Here is a 20,938-nt window from a genome sequence, read left to right as displayed (position 1 = left end):
ATAAGCTCACATCTGCAGTGAAATATTAATTATGTCTTGCATGCTATAATTACCATCTGTTTTGTACACTGTTGTCAGTTTATTTGAGACAAATTTAAAAACATGAATTCATGATGGTCAGTCTGCCAGTAAATGTATTTTATCTCAGTTACATACTGATTTTAACAAATGACAAATTTTCACTAAAAAGGTAGGATATCATGTCAGAAAATACATAAAAAGCATTTATGTGTGCAGTAAGATGCAAAACTATCAAGTCTTACGGCCAGTCAGAAAGGACTATTTCTAATTTGTAATGACCTCCTTTTATAGCATTCTTGCTTTTGTCTCTGCGTGTGCAAATCAAGCAGTTTCATTAGGAAAATAAAAGCCCAAAGAGTGACTACTTGAGCTGAACGGGATTACTGAGAACTAGATTACTGCAGAATTTGCAGAAACATGGGATGGGAACTTCTCCCAGTGTGGTACTAGCATGGCTGCAGAGAAATGCAATTGCTTTGTGATTTTCTGCTACCCCTGATCCAGTGGCTTACGCTTGGGTCAGTGTTGCTGCCTGAACTGGAGCATGTCCTTTTGGAATTGCGGTCAGCAGCTGTCTCGCCAACAGAGTTCAAAAACGTGATGCTGCCAGGGAACATCTGCCATGCACGACCTGGTACTTTAATATCAGGAAGGAAGGCAAAATAAAAAAGATGGATGAAAGCTTCTACTGTCAGTACTTCTAAAACTGAATTTTTTGGAGGTGGACAACATTTGTAAAGTAGAAAAAGGTGTTACAGGATGAGTAAGGGCTCAGCTTTGACACAAAAATGTATATTGTAGGTTAAGAAAGAACTTGAAAGATCGGAAACATAATCAGGCTTCTTGTAGGTGCTAGCCTGTACAGAAATGAGGATTTATTTTTATTCATGTCTCTCCAAGTCTTTGGTGAAAGAACATCTGCAGAGAGAGATTTTTATTTTTAGCCCATCTGTCTATGCAAGGTGACAGCTTTGTTTCAACAGGATTTATGTGAATGAAAATTGTCAGCCTGCATTTTAATCAGGGTGAACCTCGCCAACACTCCATCTTTGCTCCTCGTCTGGGTACAGTGAGCATGTATTCTTTTTAAATGTCAGTTGGCTTTGTTATTGCAACCCAGTGCCATGTATCAGAACTACATCTCTTCTCTGTTCTTCACCCTCTAAATGACTGTCGCTCAAAAAAAAAAAAAATTGATGTGAATTTGTGTACTCATTTTTAGATAATTAGTAATATTTTTATAAAGTCCTGATCACACAGTAATTAGCATTTAAATTAAAGCTGTCATTATCTTACCTAATAAACAAGAAAAGGGCACAACAGTTTTTGCAATTATTACATTAAATTAATTTATTTTTAACACCTTTATCTATGGGCACATTTTTTCTTTTGAGTAAAGAAAAGTAGAATATTCTAAAGCATACTGGGTTATTGTACCACCTTTTGTCTCTGCAGCTATTTCTTCCAATTAAGTGATATTTTGTAGATAATCATTCATTTGCACAACAAAATAAAACTGAAAACATTGACAGTAAAAGAGGAACTGGACTGAATAAACCCTCCTCTCTCGCGTTCCAAATAGGAAGAACCCGCTGCACCCAAAAAGCTGAAATTCTTTTGAGAAATAAACAGCTATTACTCATTCTATTTTGGTCAGAATAGCCCTTCCTGCTATGTTCTTGCTAATCCTAATTTGTTTTCATGATGTTTTGCTGTAGTTCAAGTTATTTAGGTCATAAACTGATTAATCAGATGCCTTAATAAAAGTAAGCAACCTTGCGTCGAACGTTCGAAGCATTTGATTGACAAATTCTCTTGAGCCCGCTTTCAGTGGAAGGGGTGTGGTCTTCTAACGTACCCACTCCTGATTTGATAGAGTGGTTGCAATGGAAATGGACCAATCACAGCCTATTTACGACTTCTGGTTCAGATATGGCGAAGGACATATCATTGAAAAATGGCGACTGAATTGACTTTATTTGGTTGGAACTGGAAGTGAGGCATTTTCTATAGGTAACGTCATATATTATACAGTCAGTGATAGTAACACCTGAATGCGAGAGCTTTGAACGTGGAATCCCAAAATGCGTGCGTTTACTTAGAGTTTTTACTGAAAGCATTGCTCAAATACACGTTTCCAAGCCCGGTGTGAATGTTGCATCCGATTCATTTTACATTTCAAATGCAAAGACATGAAAAATCATTGATGGCTTACCGTGTCTCTGTCCTTGGTGCTGAATTGGTTGAGTATTGGTTTAATATTTGCATGCGTGGTAATGTTGCTGTTCATCAGGTCGTTGCATAAACTAAAACAGAATTACACAAATTAAGCATTGACCTGGTGGATTTTGTCCATAAAAGTGGAGACAGAAAGAAGCTTTTTCTGAGTACAAACAGCTGGGGTCACCAAGACAACCACTCTGTACTCATTCCTAATATTTCTTTTTAGAAATATCAGTAAGCCCAACTTAAATGTTCTTAATTTTAAAAGATGGACGTATCTTGACAAAAACAAAAACTTGTAGACCAAGTAAGAACATCTAAAACTCTGTACCAGCTGGGAATTTGATCAGCACCAACATTGCAAAGTTTATTTAAACCTGGGCTGATTTCCCAAATAATATGGTTCTGTTTACAAATGTATCTGTTGGAACTAGTTTTAATCTAAATTTGTACTATAAATAAACTAAACATTCAGTGTATTGTAAAAACCAAGTTGTTTTTACTGAACCATATCCTCAACATGGTTTAGTATTTAAGTCGTGCCCTTAAGGAAATGCTTTTGCTTCAGAAGGCCTCCACATGTCCCCAAATCTTTGATAGAATAAAGTTTCAAAAGAGGAAATCTCCTGTGGCCCATTTAAAAGGAAAACTATATTTATCATTAGAGGGAATTCATGTGTCAATCACAACTTTTTCAGAACATGTTTTGCTTTTTTCTTCTTCAAATTACTCTTTGTACTCTTATTTTGCCTCAGAGCTTCCTCTTCTACTGATGTTTTTTCTACACTAGAATGTAAACTTTCTTTAGAATGAATCATATAGCAATTTATTTTGGTAGTGTTGCTAATAGGATTCATTATTTGCACCAATAAATCGTTCCAGCTTCACTTTTTGATTGATTTAACATTGTTATTGAAAAAGCTTATACACCAAAAGCTTTAAGAGTACCAGGTAAATAATAGCCCCCTTTTTCCTCTGTCTGGTCAGACCACAGATATCCTGAACACAGCCGTGCTGACGGGTAAAATGGTCTCAGTTCCAGTGAAAACTCTGGCCGTAGACGTGGATGGTTCTGTCAGTGATGTGACAAACTACACCAGCTGTAAGTCTACCGCAGAGGATGTGCTCAAGGTATGTGATTCTACTAGAATTTCAGTGTCATATTAAGTTTTTGGATAGGTTTTATTTAATCTCAGTTGTAGGAAACAACAACAACAACAAAAAAAGTCAGACAGCTATGTTTTTTAAATGATAAAATTCAAGACTTATTTTCAAACAGTTTTTTTCTCTGTGATGCCATTGAATGAGGGCAGCCAGAGTGACAAACTGTGGCTTTTGCCTCCACCACATCCACTGTTGCTGTGCCATCACTCAGCTGCACACTCCCATGTGTTTTTCTGTGCGTGTGCCAGAACATATTATGGACTAAAGCTGCTTCACACAATATGGCACTTGACATTGAGCTCATAATGCTAGCAGGGTTTGCAAAGAAAGAAAGCGCAGTCACTTTTACGAAATTGAAACATGTCATTTAACCACTGAAAGAGGAAAAAAAGGTTAATAATTTTTTCAATGAACCCCAAACTAGTTGCTGGATTAGTTTTGTGTGCCTTAATGAGGCTTTGACTTGTTTGTTTTGTAAAATTGTGGGGAAAGACAAACTTTACATTCTTCTGGAGTATACACACCTATTGACCAAAGGTTTTAGTTCACCTCTTAATTTTAATGAGCAACTTGTATTTACTAGAACAAGTTTTGTAGTAAAGCTATATTCACACCACCTTCGACAACGCGTGTTCCAGCGACCAATTCCAATGAAAAATTGATGTAAACTTGCGCAAACTCTCGCATGTCGCTATGCGAATTTCTACAACCAGATCTGGGCCCTACGTACAAAACGAACATCCACTGAGCGTGCGTTTTGTAAGTTACTGGTTGAAAGTTAAACCAGTTTGAATTTTGACCAACCAGGGTCTCAGATTCGGTAGTGACATATATATGGCGTCCTTTTTAATTAATGGAAGTGAATTAAAAATTGATCATGGAGGAGAAATGAATAATTGGGGTTTGTGCCCAGCCAGAATTATATGACACCAAGTCTTACATATATCAGAATCGAGCTGTGAAAGAAAAGCCTGGAGCAACATTCATAATATTTGCACCACTTCAACATTTCACACCAAGTCTTTTCTATTTGAGGGTGGTGAACATGCGCTAGTATCCGGTAGCGACAGTCCAGTTTGAACACCATGCCAAACACTGGTTCAAGAAGGACTTAGTCTTTGAATGCACATTCATCCTGCTCTTGAGCAGGTCACATATGCCCAGCGTGAACATAGCATTGCTTGATGCAATGGAGCTACTTTTTTAACCCTTGTGCTATCTTAGATGACCCCACCCTTACATTGACGTGTTCTCCCTACCATGACAAAGGTGGATAAAGGTGGAAAGATTTCATGTAATCCATGGACACCAGTGAAGATCACAAATCATTGAAGAAAAAAGGTTCAGCGCACTGTCTAGTGGGGTCTAGATGACCCAACTTCCAACGTTAAAGTGCCTAGGATAGCATAAGGGTTACAGTTTATTTGCATCCTCTTTGGTGTACAATCATAGAATTGTGTAAATTCAATTAAGCCTAATATAAATAAGTGTGACCCTGACAGTTTTTAGGACTTCAATGCTAACATACTGTAAGACTTTAAAAAGCTTTTTACTCTTACCTCGACCCAAAGCTCAAATTAGGGAAAACTTGTTCTGCAAAATCATAAAAGCAAAGAAAGAGAATGTTATCGTTTTATTTTTTTGTCTAAATGCAGTTAATTCTTTCCAGACAAAATTCAATTGCATTAATGGCATTATGAACACATTTTTAAATCTTTATAAAATCAAACATAAGCATTTATATTTAGCCCACAGTCTTCAGAGCTCTTCCTGTATCTGTTTTTTCTATTTCTGTATTATTTGTTTTCCACGCAAGGACTGTAAAATTGTCTCCCCAGAGAGTAAGCAGTAAAAATCTTTTTCTATTCTACTAATAAACTACAATTCTGATGCTTTCATGACAATATAAGCTTTATGTGAAAAAAAGTATACAGATTCATCACACATAGCTGGGGGTGCCACTAAACTGCATATAAGAGAAATGCAATAAAGATGAATTTAGAGAAACACAAAGGTATTTGGAGCAATATCAGAAAAGAAGCAAATTTTATGAATTATTTTAGAACCCATGGCACAATTGATAAAGCCAGAACTTATCGACATGGCAGCTTTGAGTTTGCCTTTTCCTGAGGCTCACCAGGAAACAGGAAAAAAACCTTTTTCAGGTCCTCATGAGGTATTGAAACAGTTTTAACTTAATCAAAATTAAACAAAGTTCTTATTATGTATTTATTTCCCAACAACTTAAAATCTAGCAATAATTGTATGCTTTTCATCTGCTCAATTCAGCTAAATCCTAATTTTCTAAACATAAATTTGTTTGTAGATTTTCAATTTTTAAAATAAGATTACCTAAAATGGGTTTATGCTTTATATAAAAACTGCTGTAATCAATTACAATGAATTAGGTAAAAGAAAAAACAGATACTTTGTAGATTTTAAAAGTATATTTCATTAAGTGAAAATATGAACGAGTCTGAAGCTTAAAATGATTGTTTTAAGTTTTATTGAAAACAAAAAAGGGGAAAAAATCCAACAACAGAGAGTTTGTCATTACATAACTGTCAAAAGCTAAGAGTCTGTACTAAATCATAATTTAGGATAGATCAATGATGGTTGATAAAAAAACCCTCTGCACAGAAAACTCTAATGAAATGGCATAAATAATACAATGTGCAATGCAAAAGAACAGTAACTGTTACTCAACTGTGGAGAATGAGTGTACATTTACTGACAAAAAAGTATAGATGGACAGAAATTAGCAAATTTGTTTTGGTCCAGTAGCTGCATAAACAAATTTGGACGAATTAATCAAGGATTAATTAATTAAGGAAGACCTTATATAAAATGTTCAAAAAGTTCTTGAATATTAAATTTGATGTATTGTTTTTAAAAGAAACATGCATTTTTTTCCCGCCAATACACAACATGAAAAAAAGTTGGTATAACACTGAACTGAAAGAAAAATGTTTACCAAGACCAGAAAAACAAATTTCTTGATTTAAATGAAAAAAATAAATAAATAAAAAATAGCGTGGATTTATGAAATATACGTTTTTTTACTTGTAAATTAAACTCTGTGACTCAAATGCTTGAAACCGTTATAAAAGCCAGAATTTGGTGCAAAAGACTTGTAAAACATTTTTTGCAATGTCATGTCATTTTTAAAGGTATGTCTTAGAAAGCCAAAATGTTTCAGCTGTTAATTAAAAATATTTTCATACCACAAAATTCTCCACAACTTGGTTCCAATCTTGTTTCCAGAACTGCTTTCAAAAACACTTTTAACAGTCAATTTTCTGTCTCCCCGTTTTTAGTTTTGGGCAGCATTTCAAAAAACTTCAAAATTTGTGCTTTTTTTTTTCCGTCTTACTTTGAAAACTCTGCACAGATGTTTAGAGCTACAACACTGTAGGAAAAGTATCATTAAAAAAGTGCAAAAATATCTAAAGGTAATGTGGGGTGTAGCTTAGTTTTACCTCCATATGTGGACACTCTGGCTTTGCAGAAATGATTAGTGAACATAGTGTACATAGCATGCAGTTGTAGTGAAAAAGGTGCACCGCGCCATTTGCAAAGTGCTTATTCAAAGTGGGGCCTTAAGGTGTGGGCAAGGCAGTGGAATCCACTTTAGATAGTTGCCCTTGTTTAAATTTGCATAAAAGTACAAAATGATGATTCTTAGTCATTCCTTCGCCTGCCTTTGCCTTCCTCTTTCATGCCTCCCCCTTTATTTCTCTCCACTCTCTTCTGAGCTACAAACCAGTCTGGCACTCTTCAATTATTCTGGTGGAGCCAACGGTTTAAGATAAGTGAGGCAGCCGTGTGGATAGGGCTCAATCTGAAATAAAACTCTCTAACTGCTGCGTCTTGCCTCATTGCTTTCGCTGGTTGGAGACTTCTCCTGCCAACAACTGAGCACTGCAGGGACATTTGTGTAACAGGGCTAATCTGCATCTGTAAACAGCTACAAATGTACTTCGTTCAAACAGAAACCACACAATGAAATAAGAATTTATAGAAGTTTGGCATAAGAAAAACAATTTGAGTGGATTAAATCCAAACTTTGAGAGGTTTTTATTGGGAATTTTTCTGTGAATTTCAGCATTTTCATCCTGTTCTTTTCAGGTGTCAGAGCGGTGCAACTTCATTTACGTAAACGGCAAGGAGGCAAGGGGAAGAACCAGGGCAATGGTCAACTTTACTTATGCTTTTCTGAGTGCGCAGCTGGAAATGAGTGTATGGATGCCCCGCTTGCCCTTGCTTATTGATGTGGCCGACCCTGAGCTTAGCCAGATCAAAGGCTGGAGGGTTCCCGTTACCACTGGCAACCGGAGGTAAGCTCTGACCAACTGCTTTGCATTAGTTGTTGTCTGCCTTGTTGGAACCTTGATAATAAGGATTTCCCATGAGAAAAATTATAGTGGGCTCAAAAAGTTTAACAAGAAGGTGGTATTCCCCTTACAAAGCAGCGGTCTAACATTTAATTTATGTGATAGGGGAGCTGCCAAATAGACTGTGAGGTTTTGGTGGAAAATTTCCATGAAAAATGGATTTAATTTGTCAATATTTCGCAAATCCATCACATATACGGAGGACGCTTGCTCCTCTCCTTGTTATACCTGGAAAGTTTTCAAAAAAGAATTAATTTACACTTCAGGTTCAATACTTTACCTTTAAACAGGTTGTTTTTAAAGCAAAAACAGCCTTAAAAATGTAAAAAACATATAAAACGTTTACCTTTATCTTTCTCACAAAGCTTTATAAAGTCTGATATAGCAACAGGCCGTCTGTGTTTGGTACATTAGATGCCGGGTGAGTGAAAAAGCAGCACGCTTGCCCTGCAGATAAAGGTTAGTGGGATTCACTCAATAAGTACAGTGAAGTCATTAATTTATCACTCAGTACTGCTTGATAATGGGTGACTGGCCTGTCATTTCCGAAATAAAATCGATACCCAGCTGCAGATACAAATAGATAATGGGTCACGGGTATTTTTTATTTTTTTTTGCAGCGCCTTTAGATGAAAACCAGTGAATAGCGAAGTAGTGAAGTGCTTTGAAAGTAAACAGCGGCTAAAAATTCAGAAAATGGTTAGGGATGAGCGATGAGCTGAAACCTGGTTTGCAGCATCAGTTGCTAATATTTGCAGCGTAGATATAGATAGAAAATTTCTACAAGGAAAAAACGCACTGTTGAACATGATTTCACAGGTGTTTATTCAAAAAACTGTCATCGTCACAACCATTAAAAATGGTTTATAATTTTTACTACCTTTTACTAAAGTTTTAAAGGTAGAATAGCAAATGTTTGCAAACCAGATGACAAGAAAACACTAAGTTTAACTTAAGGACTGAAGACGTGAAAAACAACAATTCATGTTTTGGACATCATCCAAGAGGAAAATCATTTTTTATGGAAACGTTATAATTACTTCAAAAGTTACTTTAAATATGTTTTACCACCTTTATTTTTTCTTTTCTCTTGCTTTCTTTACTTTAATAAATGTAATTTACTTATCTTTTTGCACTAGTGTTGGTGTCAGGTTATAGCAGAATGATTAAATTATCCATCCATCCATCCATCCATCCATCCATCCATGCTTAACTAATTAATAGTAACTCAGTTTTTAATATTTCATTTGTAACTTTTAGCAGAATTATGTGCATGCGTGACACATCTAAAAAAGCTTTGTCTTTTTGCCTTTAAGGCCCCCCTTTGATAATCTTTTGATCAATTGTAAAATCATTTTCAGTGGTTTTGTAATGATGGTTATGTTGTTTTTAGCAAAAAAAAAAAAAAAAAAAAGAAAAAAAAAACCTGTGTCGTGATCTTGGACAATGTTTCTGCAGAGCGGCAGGAGTTCATTAAAAATGAGTCTGTAGAGCAGGGAGCTTGTGGCTTATTGTAGTAGTTTGTACTTACCGTACAATCTTTTCCATCTGTTTTTTTTCATCTGTTCCTGATTTACAAGGATTGGATTAAAGAAATACTCATAAATGGAGTTTTAATTATAATTTTCTCAATAAAAATTCTCTGCCGTGAAAAAAAATGCTAAAAACTCAATTTTCCTCAGAGAGGGTCTTGAAAAATATGTAACTGAATAGCAAAAAAAAAACCTCCATGTTTAATTTTTTAAACCTGCTTCTGAAAACCTGAAAAACGTCCAAAAAATTTTAAAATTATTGAGTAGTTACAGCAGACAAAAAACAGTCAAAAGAAAAGAACAAGCATACTAAACAACTTATTAGCTGCTGTAATTTCAAAGTCACCTCAGATCAGACACAGGAAGGCAAAAAATAAAAATGAGTTCATTCTGTGAAAACATTGAGCTGCAACTCTAACCACCAGGATTCGGACAGCGAGATTTAGCAGAGCTACTTTAAGGACTGGTGTTGAGTCACGCTGGTTTAATTCAAGCAGCCTTCCCATCACATCTTAAGCTCTGACCTAAGGCTGTATAATAATGATGTTTATTTGACAGTAACTCTTGACAGGAGCTTTCTGCCTGCAGTACGAAAACATTTCCAGCAGCCCCGCGGCACACCTGGGGTGCACTGTTTGACAGATCAGCTTTGCGTATGATAATTATATGATCATAGCTGAGGGGTTCACAGCTTAACCTCCATCACCCACAAACAAACCACTGCGCCACAGGATCTCGGTTAATTTACCTTAAATGCGTTTGAAAGAAAAGGTCACTCTGCATGTGTTACGCCTCTATAGCACCAATAACATATCTGCTAGCTCTGTCTTTGCCTTTCAGGAGTTTCAAAGCAAAGCTGTATTTTTAAATAAAATAAACATAACGGAAATAGAAAAAAACATGCTGCTGGATGATGTCTGTGTGAAGAGCGTGAGCTGAAATCCACAAGGTTGATTACAAGTCTAATTAGAGAAATGTGTGACGGATGGTTTTCTGTTGCTTTTATGTGGCAGGTCTACATGGGACAGTGAGGAGGACGAGGAGATGAGGAAGGGCAGAGGTTGCATGCTGCAGTATCAGCACTCCACGTTGAGGGTGCTCACTCCCTTCATAGTTCAGCCTGACCCTGAGGTGCTCCTGGACGCTCTTAATGGGATGGATGCTGTTGAGTATTTCTTGGGTTCGGACTGGAAGGTATAAGCATTTTGCACAATGTTGCTTATAAGCATTTAAATCATACTTTTAAAAAAATAGAAAAAACACAATTTTCACTCTTAAAGTTTAGATATAATCAGAAATCAGTATATAATCAAAAAAAAGACACACATTTTTCTGACTCTAAGTCGCTCCGGAGCATAAATCACAGCAACCAATAAAAAAAAGTAAAATGAAGAGGAAGAAAAAAAAATCATATCGCGTTGGAGTACAAGTCACACTTTTGGGAGAAAAGTGCAATGCTTTTCTCACATGCAGTTCTTTCATCCCCTCTTTGGCTTTGAAGAACAATGTTAACAATTTGAATAAATTAAGTTACTTAGTTCAAGTATTTTCTACACTGTAGTGAGTGTCTAGTTGTTGTTCAGAGGCAATGTTCCTAAAGAGAAGTTTCGTTGGGGTAGTTTTTTCTTCAATTTTATGTTGATCTTTACCTTCAACTGCAAGAGCTGTGTGCGTTCAGCAGTAGTTCCGTGTCTCTGTAACCCAGTCAGATGACTTTCTGTCCCGCATTAACCCAAAAATGTAAAAATAAAATAAAAATAAAATAAAAACAAGAATAGTTATGTCTTGATGCAAAAAAGAAAAATGTCATAAAGTTCAGAATTAAAACTGGCAGATTGTCCTCTGTGTTAGTTTTGGACGGCGCTTCTTCTTCTGCGTTGGTGTCAGTGGAAAATAATGACCTACAGTGCCCTCTAGTGATTGTTAGTGGAAAACAACTGTTAAATAGAAACTAGATGTTAGTGGGAAAAATGACAAATATTTGAGCAAATATGTTTTTTTTAAAAACCACAGATAAATTGCTCCTAAGTATAAGTTGCACCCCTGGCCAAACTATGCAAAAAAAACATCCTATTCGAATAATACGGTACATGTATTTTGAGGTGCACTGACATACAAAAGGCAGTTGATATTTCAAAGTTCCTACCCTGTTTTTAGACCTACTCATGCATGTTACCTCAACAGGTGGACGTGACTAATCTTGTTCGGGATTCTCTAAAAGCAGCAGATCCTGATGTGGCCAGAGTGCTTGATGGGATGGTCCTGCAAGGACGGGGCGTTGGTACTACTGTGGTGCAGGTGGGTCGCGTTGCTGTGCGTCTGTCCCTGTTTGGTTCCAGCACCACACATGCTTATCAGCTGTCTCTTGATCCCAGGTGGTGTCTCCCCTGACGTTGTCAGTCTTAGCAGAGAGAACCATCAAGGTGTTGGATGACAAAGTGAGCGTGACAGAACTCGGGGTACAGTTGGTGTCCGGTCTGTCTCTGTCCCTTCAGCTCAGCCCCGGGAGCAACAGGGCTGTGATTGCCACGGCGGCCACGCGTGAGATGATCACACAGATCAAGCAAGTAAGTAGCTGGAAAATTGTAAGACGCAGAGCATAAAAGTGTGAGAAACTGCTTAGTCGGTCTCGCTGGCACTTTTCCCATTTTATGCCTGCCAGTTTTATAGTTTTTATATGCACCACATCACATTTGGAAAGGGAATGATTTGTTTAAGAGTGTTTAGTTAATGCTGCTTCAAACTGAACTCTATGGTTTTAATTCTTCTTTGTCAGATCTTATCAAAAACGTTTTGTTAGATCCAAACTTCTATTTAGCTACTAGTTTTTCTGAGTTCAGGTTTTTTAACAATCATCAGGCTTCTCATAAAAACATATCTAACACATTTGGATGCAGCAGGACAAACTGTAGTAAACATAACCTGAGGGCAGTGTCACACAGCTACTAGACATGTTTTGCGCATTTTCCACAAATTAAATTTTGGTCTTATGAATTACGTATATCACACATTTATCATAAAAGTGTTTCTTGCATCCGTCAATGTGCACAGTCAATGTCCGTTAAAGGTTTCAACCCACGGATCTTGATGTGAATTTGAGTTGTTCAAAAGAATTATGCAGTTTATGCATATTTTATGTAGTTTATATGCAATTATTCTGTAAATCTTATTGCGTGATCTTTCCATGACCATTATACGTATGTCTAACTGACTTTTTACGCATGAACTATCAATGTATGACTTTTGAATCACATATATGGCGCACATATTATTCTCAAATCACATAGTTGATGCACAAATCACTAATGAATTGCATATAAACAGCACAATAATCACACACGGTACGTGTTCTGTGTAGATCTGCATGTTCTTTGCGTGGTTTATTCTTACTTCTTCTTTGGTTTTAACATAGTTTATTTGTGATACACCTGTGAAAACTACTAATAAAGACCACAACTTTTCTCACTTTTTCTCACGTAAATTCACATATGAGCAATTTTTATTGGTTCAATATGAGCAATATTTACGTAGCAGCTGTGTGACACACCCTGGACTTGGTCAGATCGCATGTCATATCGCACTTAAGTCTATTTTTTCTGAAATCCGTTGCCACTCCAATCCAAGAGTCTTTTTTGTTTGGTCCTGATCTGTGTAGATAATTGTTACAAGACTCTTGTAGAAAATATTTGTCCAAATCCCAACATTAGGGTTTTCTCTGAGCTGTGGTTATTTGCAAGGTAGCTCTGGATTGTTTTAGTTTTAATTTGCTTTATTCTGAAGCATTACAGTTTGCTGACGTTACATCTTTAAACTTGTAGGCCACTGATGGAAATTAAAAAGTGTGGTTTCTAATTTGGTAATGTAAGACTAAGCTTAAGCTTAGCGACTTTGCTTATTACTACAGGGTTCCCTCATTTATTGTGGGAGTTACATTCTAAAAATTAGTAAGTGAAAGTCACACAGTAGGATTATAGATGTGTTTGGGTAGTTAAACCCCTCACGACATATCTAATAGACTGTTCTCCAAAAGGCCTGAACATGTTTAAACTGTTCTCTTTTGTCTTAACTCCAAAATTTTAAACCTTCATAGAAAATAAGTCCGGTATTATAGAATGAAACAAAGATCTGATCATGACAAAAGATTTATGTAAATCTTTGCCAATCTGACCACAGATGATTCATGATGACTTTAAACGAGTCATTAGTCATGATTATTGTCTGTATAAACAACATTTTATATATTTATATATATATTATACTTGTCCAGACTTTTTAAAATCTTTTTAGGGGTTAATACCAACAGGTCTCTGAGTTTTTACTGTCTTTTCTGCAATCACTCATTTTCAGTCATTAACGGAAAATGACAAAACAGTCAAACTTCTCATTAAGGCATAAAAACGCATAAAACAATCAGAAAACCCCCCAGAAAATTCTTTAAGAGGTCTTAAAAATGTTAGACTAATAAATGTCAGAGATATTATTGAATTTATATGGAAAAGACTGTACCACTTTTCCCAGCATTTTCAAGTGTTATCAACGACCAAAAGAATACGGTAGCCAACAGGGCTCACACTACACACAAAAGAAACAATGCAACGGCATCACCCGAGGCACAACGAAATTACACGCAACACTACGACATAACCGCAGCAACAGCAGAAACCGCAGCACAGCGGAAATTAGGACTTTTTTTCCTACCTGCGGAAAAAAAACAATTCAGTTTCAAACTATTCGGCGCTCCTGAGAGCTATGTGATATTTGGACAAGATTTGGATGTTTTCTTACAAGATAACGTAATTTCTTACAAATATACGTTTGTCTAAAAATATAAATTTACCCAGCTCTCCATATAGTGACATCTGCATCTAACGCTCTTTGTCTTGTTTTTTGAAATTACGGCTTTTAAGTAGTACATTTACGAGAAACAAACTTGTATATGTACAAGTTTTATCATAAATTTACGACTTAAAGTCTTGTAAAATTTACGAGAAAAAAGTCATAGATTAACGGGGAAAAAAACACCAAAGTTTTCCGTTTATCTGAGCCTAGCTTGACGATGAAATATGTGGAGCCTTTTGTGAAGTTTTATTTCCGGATAGGTTTAAAAAACAGAGATTATGAACCTTTTGGCGACTCAAAATCAGATTATTTTCAGTGGAGCCGGCTTTCCGGGGTTCGGTGTCAGTAAAGCGGAGTTTCATATGTAAAATAAGGAGCTCAGAGACACGTTTGGGTGTAGAGGAACGCTGCAGCCTTTATTTTCCTTTTCATTAACATTCCCTGAAGTTCATTTGTCTCATTACGTGATGAACCTGTCATCCGAACACCAGTGAGGAAGTAAACAGTGTTACATATGCCCCCTCCTTCAGATGAAACGTCCCGTTTCAACATAAAACAATAAAGAGGAATGAAAATAGTCTGTTATATTAGCATTAGAATGTTGAAAATGCCACAAAAAAGTGCTGCTCCTTGAGAGATCTTGTCTTTAATGGAGGAAGAAAGGCTTCAGGTGGACAGCTGCAGGGATACCAACATTCAGCTCACCTGTTCACCTAAGTTTAGTCGGTCTCCTCTGCTGCTGCGCGGCGTTCACCTGCTGCTCTGCATGCTCACTTCCATTTTAATCTCGTAAAATTCCAAGTTTTTTTCTCGTAAATTTACGGTTTAAAATCTCGTAATTTTACTTTTTTTTTGGTGGCCCTAAAACTCAGTCGTACTGAATATTTTGAAACTGAATTATTTTTTCCCGCCGGTAGGAAAAAAAAAGTCCTCATTTCCGTTTTGCTGCGGTTTCTGCTGTTGCTGCGGTTACGTCGTTGTGTTGCGGGTAATTTCGTTGTGGTTCGGGTAATGCTGTTGCATTGTTTCTTTTGTGTGTAGTGTGAGCCCTGTCGGCCACCGTAAAAGAACAACAAAAAAACAAAACAATATTCAATTCAGAATAGCAGGTGCTTGCTTAGAAAATCAAAGGCTTTTGAAAACCAAGTTTTGCTGTTTCGATTGTATTTAGGGGGGCAAACTATAAACTTATTTTTAAAGCCAAGCACAAAAGATTTTACAATATTTATGCTTTGTCCTTGCTTCCCCAATTGTGGACACAATGTGCCCGCTGCCCCATCCATTTTCTGCAGCTGCCATGCTGTGTGGGAAAAAAATCAAGATAAGGCCGACAGAGAGCACAGATGATCATTTTAAAAGCTCACTCTCGCATTTAGAAATGGCAGCCTGCCCACTTTAAATCATGCACCCTGTTGTGTTCATGGAACAGCAATTAGCTGGCCCATAGCTGCTGGAGCGACAGGTCGCCTTACATCCTGTACAGTGTCAGTGCTGGTATTCCCCTGTCAATAAACTGCAGTGGGCATGCCAGAGCAGATCAGCAGCCAGTTGTGTCTGCGATGGCGAGTTGTTAATAGCCGCGGTTACATGGGCAGAATATCTTGATCGGATCAATGGTCGGGTTAAAATTCACCCGTGCACATGGGCACAGAAAACCTTTTTTCCGATTAGAACAAACGTTCCCATGGCTCACACTTTCGTTCGGAATGAATAATTTGGGCATGCGCAGTAGTGTAAAATCACCCGGATGCGGAAATAGGTCCCGTTGTAAACAAACCGCTGCCCCAGACATTTATACAGCAGCTCGGTAACATACGAGACGATCTTCCAAACGTGCTTTTTATTAATGTTATGAATATTATGAAGTGCCTGTTTGCTCATCGTTATATTTAATCTGTGTGGTCAGTGCTTTTTGTGTAAGAATTAAGATGGACGAAAGCTTAGGACAGGCTAACACGGGCTAACATCATTAGCCTGATGGATGGACACAAAATCCACAACCGTTCGAGAAACGCAGCAATCTGCAGCTTTCTAAGGACTGAGCGACATTTATTTTCTGCTCTGAAAAGTTTACACAGACCGCCCCGAAAGCCACTCTGTGAGCTGGCGCCCCGAGCTCTGTTCGAACACGGGTCCTCCTGAGTCCTGCAGCCACTAACCCAGAGCGGCGGGACGGCTCGCAGTCTGAATTCTCCCACACATAACAAAACAACAAAACGCACACGTAACCCCCCCCCCCCGACACAAAATTTTTAATCCAGCTGCTCTGCTCACTCGGGTGCCAGTGGACCGAGTGAGCGTCGGGGGGCACGAAGCGCTCCTCCTCCGAATCTCCCCGGTGAGGGGTGAAAGAGAGGGGAGAGCCAGCGGGGCGAGAGCGGAGCGGCGCTTTTCACGGGGCGTCCGCAGAGCGGCTGGTCGGTCCCGTATGAGCTCCAAAGCTTTCTCTCAGCGAAACACCGTCTATGCATGACGTAACCCAGAGCAGTAGTGACACACGATCGGAATGACTGTTTACATGCTCTACGATCAGATAAACGATCGGTATAACCCACCTATCTCGATCGGAAAGAAATTCTGATCCGAATGAGTCTGATCGGGGCAGAGTATTCCGAACGGCGCGTTTACATGACGCATTTTCTTTCCGATCAGGCGTTCATTCCGATTACTTTTGCCCATGTAAACGCGGCTAATGTTGCGCTCAGAGCCAGTCAGAATGTTTTCAAATGCAAAATATATGCTGGGTCTGTGGCAACCCAGTATCTTTCATTAGCCATAGGAAATGGGTCATTGTGTATTAATGGGATTTGACTGACTAATTCCCATCTTATTATAACTTCTAAAGCACCACTTTCAGATCTTTTAATGAAAGACCTCTATTATGCTTTTTATATTCATTTTTTTCACAAAAACCTCAGTTAAAGCAGTGTGGATGTCTTTTTACACAAGAAAAAGTCAGCCGATTTGGTCTAATTGGAGGTCGCAGGAGAAAAAAAAGAGTGTGAAGCCAGACTGAATATTGATTGCTACTTGTTTTCTGACCTGCTTTTCATCTTGTGAGCTTTATTTTGTTCAGTTATGACTCTGCCTTTCCCCATTTCCTCCCACAGGAAGCTCTGATCAGCTGCTGGGTTCAGTTCAGTGACGGGGCTGTTACTCCGTTGGAGCTGTTTGACCGGAGCGTCTACTCTCTAACAGTCTCTACCTCAGATGAGAGAGTGGCCACAGTACGCCGGACTCCCCAGTCCACGTTTGTGGTAGCTCAAAGTGAAAGTGAAGGTCGGGGGAAGCTAGTGAAGGTGGAGCTGAGAATCTGTGAGGAGTGTCAGAAGTCTAAGAGGAAAAGTAAGCTGGCAGTGGGTGCAGGGCTTCTAAAGACCAGTTTCCAGAGCGGCAGAGCTTTTCCAGGAGAAGGAGGCTCTCAAAAGCAAAAAAATGTGGATGGTAGTAAACCAAAAGTAGTGAACAGTGGCATCAAAACAACAGTGGTGTCCCAAAATACTGTTAAGGATAAAAGGTTGCTCAGAGGTACAGCATTGGTTCAGCTGTCTGGTGGGACAGAAACTACAACTTCAACCACTTTCTCGACCAATTATGTTCATGCCGTTTGGGTTGGTCCCAGTAAAGCTACCACAGGAACGTCCTTTGGTGACATGAGCCGAGGTATCCCAACAACTATGAGCAAACTAGGATTAAATACACAATGGTACACTGCCAAACCAACAATGAATGTGCTTGATCAAGCTGAAGGGAAGAAAAACAACTATGGAAACATGTTTGACAACGTCAATTTACAGACTAACAATGACAACCCCAATGCAGAAATACCTAAGAAGGAGCCACCCAAATCCAAACCACCGAAACTGTTTGAAGGAGACCTCATTAGGACATTCAAAGCCATGTCAGACATGGAGATTGGTATGTATGCCTTGGTGGGGGTCTCCTGCATAGCCATCTTGGCTTTTTTGCTGAACTGTGCTTCATATAATCTCTGTTTTCGTAAAAGTAAGACTCCTATACAGACAACTCCAGCTCCCAGCACAGACCCAAAAGAACACAAGCATGACTGGGTTTGGTTGGGGGGCGGCAGTCAGAGGAGCAGCAGTCCTGCACAGGATGTGCCTGCTCAAGTGTCCACACTAAAACGCGAACCTCCTTGCCCTTTGGAATCGCACCATTCTATAGATTCCATGGGTCATTCCAGTATAGAGAACACCTTGCCCACTGTGAGTGCCCCAGCAGTTCCAGAGAGGACTGCAACACTGGGACGCAGCAGGACTAGCTCCCAGCAACATCAGTATCAAGGCAAGGCAGTCAACCCTATGGCAATCCGTTCCGCCACCTTGCTTGCAAGGCCGCATCGCAGCGAGCCGCTCCATTCCCCTACCAGCAAGAGAAATCAGGTCCAGTTCACTACCTTTACCACCCTGGACATCAAGCACCTGACAGCACTAAAGAAGAATGGTGTGGACTTAAACTGGGCCAATCAACAAGCGCAGCAGCAACAGGCCACCGCTGAACCCAATACGCCATTACCTGACATGCCGTGGCCTGTAGTGAAACCATTGGGAGAGCCTCATTGAATTTACTAAACTGTCAATTTGTGTCTATATGTAATTAGCCCTTGTGCTATCGGCACTTTGACATTGGGAGTTGGGTCATCTAGACCCCACAAGACAGTGCACTAAACCCTTTTTCTTCAATGATTTGTGATCTTCACTGGTTTCCATGGATTACATGAAATCCTCTCCACCTTTATCCACCTTTGTCACGGTAGGGATAGCGCGTCAATGGTCATCTTGACCCCATTGGATTGCACAAGGGTTACGACAGAAAGAATTTTCACAACTGTGGACATTCTGCTGCTGAATGTTTCAAAGAAAATAAGCAATTTTGATGGAAGTTAAGAAACACTGACTGTAAATGTATGAAGGACAATTTATATCTGAAAAGATGTGCTGTCAGTACAAATTGCTAAAGTTTTTATTAAAAAATGTAATTTTTTAGTTTAAACATCTATTTTAAGTGGTGTACTACATTATACATTTTATGGGAAAACGTGTCCTATTCTACTTTAGTACAACTGTATTTTTTCCTGTATGACCTGCTAAATATTTTGCTAGCCATTATTCTGGTAATTTCCTTGCATTTTTTTCTGATCTTTTGTGTGCGGGACTTTTTTTCAGCAAAAACGTGAGAACTCTTAACACGCTGTCAGACAATTTATAATTTTAAAAAAGCCTCTCGAAAAGTTCCTAGCCACTGTCCTCCACATGTAATTCAATTCTGATTCATGCTATGCACAAGTTGAAATGGACGATCCATTGAAGTGTCTTGGGTTTTTCCTTACAGAAACAGTTTGTATGACATTAATACATGTTCATCTGCAAAATATTAGACACTAATAATTTTTCTATGCAAAACACTCTGATTTCTAAACCAAATGTTATGTTTATTTCCTATTTGTGTCAACTAATAAAGACAAATATATGTATTTAAAAAAAAAACGTTTCAATTTTGTTTTAATTTTGTTTATTATTAAACACTAACTCCCAGGAATGCTCAATGAATTTGGATTATAAACTAAAGCTTAATTTAGAATAACTGATAAAAATTGTTTGATCATCATTCAGGAAAATCTTAAAATTGAAATTTTGTAAATGTTGACACTTAAACTGCATAAATATTATTACAATACATTTTCACTTAAAAAGTAATCACGACTTGTTTTTCCTTTTTTAATTTTCCTGTTTTGTTGTTTTTAATCCCAAACAAACTTTACACATTTTTAAAAGATTTTACCCATAATTCCTTTTTGGCACAGTCTACACTATTTGGCAGTTGTGGGTCAACAGGGCCTGCAAAGCCTTTTCTGCTGGCCTAAGCTTATTTTGAAAAAATATTGTTTTTTTTTAAATAAAAATTGCAAATAACTTGCAAGAAAAACTACTAACATTTATTTTTTAATCAACATTTTTCTTTATATCATACTTTATCTAATTAGCATAGATACTGATAATGCTGAGAGAAGAAATACCCAACAATATGTGCACGGACAGATATTTGCTTTAGGATCTGATCTCAACGGAAAAATACCACTAAGGTCACTAAATTACGCAAGTAAACTGTACACTGAAGTCTTTTTCAAACACTTAACAGTTATTGTCACACATGTACATAAGTTATTAAGTTTTGCATCAACATACAATATGTGTGCAGTAAAAAAACGAAAGTGCAGGGCAAATTTGTTCTATATACCAAGCTGCCTTCATGTAAAAAGATTGTACATGTAAAAAAAATTACAATAGTTTGGCACGCTTGCAACAAAGTTTTCAGTTTTTTTGTTGTTTTGTTTTTTGAGTCCTTTAAACAGCACATTTACAAGCACGAGTGTTTCCTCTGAGTGCTCACACACAGATTAACAGACTCAAACTAAGTTACAAGCTTGCCTTGAAATATTAAAGTACTAGGCAAAACTTTTAAACAGGTGTGAAAAAAAAATGATGAAAACAAAGACAGCTTTCAGAAAAAGAAAACACGACAGCTTGATTTCATAAATTTACAAATTGCAAAAGAAAACTTTAAATCAAATGAATATTTGTTAACTGCTCTGAGAAGCACAAAATCAGAATCAGGTTTTTGATTAACCAATTATACCAAACAGGTGCTGATGATTGTTAGTGTAGGTTGAAAGCACATCATGAACTGAAATAGAGACAGCTGGTTAGGAGGCTTTAAACTGGTTGATAAAAGCAGCCAAACTCT

General features: G+C 37.8%; 1 protein-coding gene across 1 annotated transcript in view; it reads left to right on the top strand.

Moving 5' to 3' along the window:
* The window catches only part of LOC101175177 (transmembrane protein 132D-like), a 44,041-nt gene extending 24,361 nt beyond the window's left edge, over window positions 1–19,680 (top strand). Inside the window, exons 5-10 of the mRNA XM_011481911.4 lie at window positions 3,232–3,375; window positions 7,537–7,745; window positions 10,348–10,528; window positions 11,519–11,632; window positions 11,710–11,901; window positions 17,284–19,680. Of these exons, the coding sequence (XP_011480213.2) occupies window positions 3,232–3,375; window positions 7,537–7,745; window positions 10,348–10,528; window positions 11,519–11,632; window positions 11,710–11,901; window positions 17,284–18,756 (2,313 nt within the window). The 3' untranslated portion in view covers window positions 18,757–19,680. The remainder of the gene's footprint in view (window positions 1–3,231; window positions 3,376–7,536; window positions 7,746–10,347; window positions 10,529–11,518; window positions 11,633–11,709; window positions 11,902–17,283) is intronic.
* Window positions 19,681–20,938: the final 1,258 nt, after the last annotated feature.

This window comes from Oryzias latipes, chromosome 12, assembly GCF_053564925.1.
Source record: "Oryzias latipes strain Hd-rR chromosome 12, Olatipes_Hd-rR_3.1".
NCBI classification, from domain to species: domain Eukaryota; kingdom Metazoa; phylum Chordata; class Actinopteri; order Beloniformes; family Adrianichthyidae; genus Oryzias; species Oryzias latipes.
The sequence above is the reverse complement of the archived record's forward strand: the minus strand, read 5'-3'. Positions and strand labels throughout refer to the sequence as shown.